This window comes from Diabrotica virgifera, chromosome 4 (assembly GCF_917563875.1).
Source record: "Diabrotica virgifera virgifera chromosome 4, PGI_DIABVI_V3a".
Taxonomy (NCBI): Eukaryota; Metazoa; Arthropoda; class Insecta; order Coleoptera; family Chrysomelidae; genus Diabrotica; species Diabrotica virgifera.
The window spans coordinates 100,730,705-100,739,035 of NC_065446.1; the positions used below are offsets into that span (position 1 = coordinate 100,730,705).

The window sequence follows — 8,331 nt, forward strand, 5'->3', positions numbered from 1 at the left end:
ATTTTTTTTTAAACCAATTTCTTAGGAATTAAATAACCTACAATTACGTATTTAAACATTTTTTCGTGTCTTTGATACTAATCTTTCTATTCTGAAGAAAATATAATTTTTTACCAAACTACAAAAATTCGTTATTCGCTTTTAACTTTTTTAACGCTTTTAATCAGTCAAACTTCTGGAATCTATTACTTATACATAAATAAAGAAGTATGAATAAGGCACATGATTAAAAACACCGCTAACATACATTATTATGCTTCCAATTGGATTTCTCCTTTTTTTTTTCAAAAAAATATATTGATTTTTTAACCGTACTTTTTTATTTTTTATCCTAGAAAGTTTGGTAAAAAATAATTTTGTAGGTTTCTACAAGATCTATAAGGCTGTTAATATTAAATCCTTTTAAAATCTTCAGTCGCAAAGAGAGGTGACTGTAAAAGGGTTGGTAAAGGTCGTTTTTGCATGTTATTACAAATTTTAATTGTCAATATTTCACTCAATTTTTGCCGTAGAAAAAATTTTTACTAAGCCCGTTCTTGGGAATTAAATAAGCTGCAATTTTATATTTAAATATTTTTTTGTATCTCTGATGCTAATCTTTCTATTCTGAAGAAAAAAGCATTTTTTACCAAACTACAAAAATTTGTTATTCGTTTTTAACTCCATTTTTTTACACTAATCATTCTAAGCCGGTCAAACCTCTAGAACCTATTAATAGTACATAAATATGGAAGACCAAATAAGTTTAATGACTAATTTTAATTAGAGTAAGTAGGAGGAAGCTTCCGATCACTTTTTCCCTGAAAAAAATAGGGACTTACATTCTTTCCATAATGTCACTTAATTTTTGAGCTAGAAACTTTTTTTATTTCTCTAGATAGATATTTTTAAATACTTTAAATTATTTTAAACAAGTTATCCTCGAAAAATGCAGTTTTCCCGTCTTTTGAGTTTGAACTACAATATTTAGTATTGACCAAGAAGAGCTAACATATAATAAAGTAACTGATGGATTCGACCGTTACTTGATGGAAGTTCATTTTATCTAACAACAAAACACTGAAAACATTTGTTTTCTATACTTCCACAAAATTTATTATATCTAAGGAGACATCCATAAAATACGTCGTTGAGAAGAGGGGGGGCTTGCTTATTTCGACGTCGTTTAATATATTGGTATATTTAAATTTGTCCCTATTGTCTCTATAAATATAATTTTTTACTAGCTTTTACCAGCATTAAAGCATCAGATATTCATATAAAAACGTATAGTTTTTGAAATGAAATTGAAAATAAAACAAAACGTTTACGAATAAATACACCTTTGTTAAAATTAAAAAGAATTCTCTTTATAGATACTTTTATCGCATACATTTCGTTTTTATCCGTCACGGCCTTAAAATAATATTAGGTAGCACTTTTGTACAGGACAACAAACAATAGGACATTGTTCTTTGGGTTTAAACAAGCGCTTCTATATATACAGAACAACGTCTGGAAGCAAACAATATTAAGTTGTTAATTCATTTATGTGCTGCATACTATGTGTGAAAATATAGTTCCGAAAGAATAAATGGAAATAAAATGTTGAGTTCTATTTAGTTAGTAAGTCGTATTTATACTTAGAGAAGATTTATACGCAAAATCTTGGTTCAATGCGATTTAAATGCATTCATTTTTTTTCAAATACTCAGAAAACGAATAAAAATTTTTGAAAAATTTAAAAGCAGATTGAGAGATTACATTATTACCGAGGGCCAAAAGTTTCTGAAAATATCTATAATGTTTATTTTAATAAGTTACAGGGATAAGAAAAGAGAATATTTAGTCTGATTTTTAAGTTCAAAAATTTCATTCAAAAGAAACCTTTTGTTTTTTTTAAGGGACCTTCAGCCCTCGGTGATAATGTAATCTTTCATTCTGCGTTTATATTTTTCAAATATATTTATTAGTTTTCTCAGGATTCGAAAAAATAATGCATTTAAATAGCATTGAAACAAGATTTTGCGCCTATCCCCTTAATTGTTCTTGTTATGATACATTCGCAAATAAAGTTTCAAGGTTGATTTAAAAAAAAACAGAAATAGCATTGAATTTTCTTAAATCACTGAAAGGGGGGTCGTGAACTGCAATGACGACGTCGACATGAGGGAGGGGTTCGTCTGTAAACGACAAATTACGACGGAGGGGGGGGAGGGTATTAAAAAGTTCAAATTTTTTACGACTTAGTTTATGGATGCCCCCACTATGTGACTACATGAAATTAATAAATAAACTCCTCAACCTCTTCATTTAAAGACTTTAAAAAGACAAACCCATAGTAAACTAAATCACTTGAGACAGGCACTCTGCCGAAACAGCTGTAGTCACATAGTTATAATAATAAATTTTGTGGAAGTATAGAAAACAAACGTTTTCAGTGTTTTATTGTTAGATATAATAAAGTATAGCTCGATTACTATTGATCTTAAAGAAAATAAAAAAAAACTGGTTTGTTTATTTTTTCAAAAGGTACATTTTTGTTCGGCAAAGTAGTTGTTTTAGTAAAACGAAAACTTTTTGAGTTATTAGCAGAAAACTGATTAAAAACATTGATTTGTTAGATATAAAACTAACACTTTCGATAGCGAATAAATCGAAAACTATTAATTTTATCAAAAAAATGTATAGAACGTTTTTTGCTTAGAATGAATGTTTTTACCAACTTTTGCGGTCAAAATAAAACAAAAATTTTCCATCCCCGAGATGGGGTGGCAACCACCCCCATGGTAAAAGCGCCTTTCGGACTCATATATATTTTGATCCTTGGACTATCTACTACTTATTCCCAAATTTTCAAGCAAATCGATCTATTCTGTAAAAATTTCGAGGTTTTGTCGTATTTTATACTTCATTACTTGGACTATTAGGGATATAGAAAATTATGCTCATTTTCATAGTTGATTTTTTCGTGAACATATTAACGGATTCCGCTATTTTTTTTTTTATTATTTCAGATTTGTCTTTAGTATTTACACAGTTGTGCAAAGGTTTACTCAAACTTCTTTCTTGTACTTATACCGGGTGGAAGAAAAGAAATGTTTTTTTTTTATGTTAAGTTTGAGACACCCTGTAGGGAGAATGAGGTACAAAAATGTGAGTATACATCGGAATCATATTGTAGTCTTATGTTTTGTAAACATTTTGTTTTTCGAATGTTCCTGATATCTTTAGAAACAAAGAAAATAGAGGGTTTTGTATTTTAACTGAAACAAAAGTTTATGACACCCTGTGTAGGGAGGAAAAGCTACAAAGGCACACGACATCACTAATGACCCCCGGAGCACCTGTTGCCCAGGATCACTGAAGGCACGTCATCTGGAGGTTAAAGGGTTATAGGTACTAAATTGATGCAAACAAATTACTTGGTGGTTTTTGGAGTCGCTGAACATGAATACTCCATCAGAACCGACCCCCAAAACACCTGATGTCCAGTGTCACTGCTAAGGCACTTCACCTTCTGGAGTTTCGAGGGTTTTAGTCATTAAATTGATGCGAACAGATCACACGGTGGGTTTTGGGTAGATGAACACGAATAGGCCATTAGAATGGACTCCCGGACACCTGGTGCCCACGGCCACTGCTAAGAAACGTCATCTGCTAGAGTTTCGAAGGGTTTCGGCGCTGAATGCATGCAAATAGATTACTAGGTGATTTTTGGGGTCGCTGAATTCGAATACGCCTTTGAAACCGACCCCGGACCATGTTGCCCAAAATCACTGCTAAGGCATGTTATCTTTTGAAACCCTCGAAACTCCAGATGACGTGCCTTAGCAGTGAACCTGGATATTAGGTGCTCCGGTGACCCCAAGTCAGTGACCCCAAAAATCCCCACTTTTGGATGCATTTGATGCACTTTAAAATGCAACTATGCATTTCCACCCATTTTTCTATAGTAGACTTTTTTCTTGACATCATCCTGAACATAATGCAAAAAGTTGCAAGTTTTTAGGTGCTGTGTTTAAAAAGCGATTGATTTTGTGCTAAATGCCCTGGTCTAAGTAGGTACTTATGCGTAGACGAACGCTCCTTTTCAAAACTAAGTTTAATTAATACATATTTTAAGAACAAACAATGACAGACGAGACTCGATAGTCTAGACCAGGGGTCTCCAAACTTTCCAGCCTTAGGGCCATACTGATTACTCCTGTAAGTTCAGAGGGCCAAGATGGCAACACTGCATATTATTAATTTTCCTGTATTTAATTTTTTCCCGTAAAATAACGAATAATTTAATTTTTTGTAAGTGTGGTAAGCTGTCAACATTATTAAGTATGTCAAATATTCACCTATTTTTGATATATTTTAATTTAATACAAGGTAGACATAAACAAACAAAATATTTCCACCAGTGGAAATCTCCAATCTCTCCCGAGATTGTCCACTAATAACATAATTATTCTTTCTACTATTTTTCAACGCCATCGTTAGAAATTGTCACAAACACACTTAACTATCCGAAATAATAAGAAGTCTGAAAAATAATAGCCGCAGATCACTTAAGTGTTACGCCCCTGATAACTGGGAGGAGACTAAAGACCCCACCTAAGCCAGTAAGCAATTTTGGGTTTGTGCGCTCCGCCAAGTTAGCTGGCGATGACAATAGTGGCGTAACTACAAGTCAGTTCCTATGAAACTGTTGTGAAATAAAATAGGACGTACCTCCTTAAAACAAGTTTGTGCGTGTAACAGTATTTTGATTTGATTTTAATTGTTGCTTTTGTGTGTGATTTAGTAGAATGGAAAAGAAGCGAAAAATTGATAGTGAATGCAGAAAATTCAAAGATCAGTGGAACATTCAGTATTTCGTAATTGAGTCCAGTAACAAGGCGCTATGTTTGATTTGCAATGAAAGCATAGCCGTTCTCAAAGAATATAACATGAAACGTCATTATGAAACAAAACATTCTCAAAATTACTCAAAATATACAGGAATTGTGCGGACAGAAAAATTCGAAGCTTTGAAGTGCGGATTGAAATCGCAGCAGTCTTTATTTACAAAAGTCAAAACTGAACAAGAGGCGGCAACTCGTGCCAGCTTTCGTGTGGCTCTTGAAATTGCAAAACGTGGAAAACCATTCACCGATGGAGAAATGATCAAGGAATGCATAATTGCAGTAGTCGAAGAAATGTGCCCTGAAAAGGTAAATTTATTAAAAACTGTCAGTATGTCAGCAAACACTGTGGCCCGAAGGGTACAAAACATCGCTGAAAATATATCCTCTCAACTGTTCGACAAAAATGGACATGTTGAGTGGTTTTCTTTGGCCTTGGATGAGTCAACGGATGTGTCAGATACTGCTCAGGTGTTGATTTATATTAGAGGAGTATATAAAAGCTATGAAGTGCACGAAGAACTTCTTGATATGTATAGTATTCATGGCACAACTACTGGTATCGATATTTTTAAAGGAGTTGAAATGGCCATTAATAAAAAGAACCTTCGATGGAAAAACTTGAAATGTATTACAACTGATGGAGGCAAAAACATGAGTGGGAAAGATAAAGGAGTGGTCGCTCTTGTGTCAAAGGCTGTAGAAAATGACGGCGGCTCAAAACCATTAGTCTTACATTGTATCATTCATCAACAGTCTTTGTGCGGAAAATGTTTGGATATGTCTGACGTTCTGAAACCAGTCATATCAACTGTTAATTTCATCAGATCTTTTGGGCTGAATCACCGACAATTCCGACAATTTATTGCAGAGATTGGAGAAACAGACTTACCTTATCATACTGCCGTACGCTGGCTTAGTTGTGGGAAAGTCCTTCAGCGCTTTTTTGAACTTCGAGCAGTGATCGAAATTTTTTTGAATGAAAAGCACCGCCCTCTTACTGAATTACAAAACAACGCATGGCTATGGAAGTTAGCATTCTATGTTGATTTGACAAAACATGTGAACGAACTGAATTTGAGATTGCAAGGAGAAAACCAGCATCTTCCTGATTTATACACTAATATCAAGTCATTCCGGATGAAATTGATACTGTTTCAATCACAACTACGAAGTAAATGTTTTTCACATTTTAAAACATGTGAAATATTCAGCCACACTACTGAGACTGAGTTTCCTATCGATTTTGCAATCGAAACTTTGAGTGCTTTGAAGATAAATTTTGATACTCGTTTCTCGGACTTTGATGCCATTGCGAATCAAATTAAGATTTTTCAGAATCCTTTTGATGCTGACATTGAAACCCTAGCCCCGGAACTTCAAATGGAAATGATTGATCTTCAGTGCAGTGATATAATTAAGAACAAATATGAAAACTCATCTTTGTTGGAATTTTATAAGAGTCTTCCACTGACACAATTTGATAATTTGCATAAATTTGCTCGTGGGCTGTTTTCCGTTTTTGGTACTACTTATTTGTGTGAGAAAACCTTCTCCAAAATGAAGTACACCAAAAATGTATACAGATCTAAATTAACTGACGAGCATCTTAAATCTCTTTTAATAATTGGTACAAGTAAAATTAGTCCACAACTACAAACTATTGTCGGTGGAAAATCTCAATTACATACATCTCATTAGCATTTCATATGTCATGTTTGTTATAAGGTATGTGTTGTTCATTACTTACAATGTATAAAATGTTAGTTGGATTCATTTCAATAATTTGTTAGTTATTATATGCTGAAGTTAAATTTACTGCATAAATTATACATGTCTTTACTCATTACCATTCTGTGTTTCTTTATCCAACTTATCACAAACATTTTATTTGCTATAAAAAATATTAAGGAGTTTTCAAGTATGTCTCCGCGGGCCGGACAAAATCTGTCTGCGGGCCGGATGTGGCCCTCGGGCCGTAGTTTGGAGACCCCTGGTCTAGACTAGCTTAATTTCAAGAGATTTATACCTTAGCGTCCAGACTGATCATCACACTGTAGTCCAGGGCGCATCTGTTTTGAGATGGACGTTGAGAGGTGACTCAATTTTTTTGCAGAAATGGCTTGAAAATAGATCAAATAATAATATTTGAGTTATCCTCCCTCTCAAAAAGGTCCGGAACATTGTTTAAATAATCAAAATGTCAAAAAATGAAGGAAAAATTCGATTTTTTTCTTCGTTTTTTTGATTATAACTTTAAAAATATTCATTTCCGAGAAAAGTTATACTAACATAAAAGTTGCGTAATTAAATTTTCTACAACATAGGATTGGTTAAAAATTTAAAAAATAGTCACCCTAGTTGAAAAATAGCATTAATTGCGAAAAAACCATACAAAAACAAATATTTGCATTTTACGTTTTTCAACCATTTATGCTACACTTAGGACCTTCATATTTCACCCAGAAAAACTTTATGGTACAGTAAAACAATACTGTAAATGTCATTATGATCGGTGCAATAGATTATGCAAAATAAATTTTGCAATCCAGCTTCCTAAAAAAAAATTAATATTTTTAAAATATTACAGGACTGAAAATAAAGCAGGTAGCAGGTTGAAATTTTTTTTACTTATAGAAGTGTACTGTACCTTTCATTTGAAATTTGAAAAATTAACATCGATTAATTACCACGCGTCAGGAAATTTTTTAAATAAACATTAATTTTTGGTGCTACGCGCAGGACAGCGGTGTTCGATTCACACAAGTTGATTTCCACCAAAATTTCTTCCAATCTTTACTTAATATATTATTTTCTTACTCTATATTTTGTTGTATTTTAATATTTTAATTCCACAAAAATCAAACTAATTTTATTATTGTTTGTGAAATATTGTTTAAACAATTGCATATGTTTAAAAATAATAAACTTTTATTCTCTAAGTTAAAATATATGAACAAAGAAAGTTTTTGCTAAAAATATGTTATTTCAAAGGATAGAGTATGTGTTTTTATTTTGCAATAAACAAATTTATTTATTTATATCGAAATGTAATAAAAATTAAAATGTATCAATTATTATCAAAGGTCATTGGAATGCCCAATCAGAGCAAACTATCCGCTGTCCTGCGCGTAGCGCCAATAATTATTGTTTATTTAAAAAAATTCCTGACGCCGTGGTGTTAATCGATTTTAATTTTGCAAAACTGCAAATGAAAGGGACAGTACACTTCTATACGCAAAAAAATGTCAACTTGCTACCTGCTTTATTTTCAGTCCTGTAACATTTTGAAAAAATGAATTTTTTTTGCGAAAGCTGGATTGCAAAATTTATTTTGCAAAATCTATTGAACCGATCTTAATGAAATTATCAGTTTTGTTTTACTGTCTCATAAGGTTTTTCTGGGTGAAATATGAAGGTCCTAAGTGTAGCATAAATGGTTGAAAAACGTAAAATG

General features: G+C 32.6%; 1 protein-coding gene across 1 annotated transcript; it reads left to right on the forward strand.

The window, feature by feature from the left end:
* The first annotated feature begins 4,778 nt into the window (after positions 1 to 4,778).
* Positions 4,779 to 6,575, forward strand: LOC126883621 (general transcription factor II-I repeat domain-containing protein 2-like). Its single transcript, XM_050649273.1, has one exon. The coding sequence runs from the start codon at positions 4,779 to 4,781 to the stop codon at positions 6,573 to 6,575; it is 1,797 nt and encodes a 598-aa protein (XP_050505230.1).
* Positions 6,576 to 8,331: the final 1,756 nt, after the last annotated feature.

Excerpts from the sequence above, each read along its gene's own strand:
- LOC126883621 (XM_050649273.1), top strand. The coding sequence starts at position 4,779 with ATGGAAAAGAAGCGAAAAATTGATAGTGAATGCAGAAAATTCAAAGAT.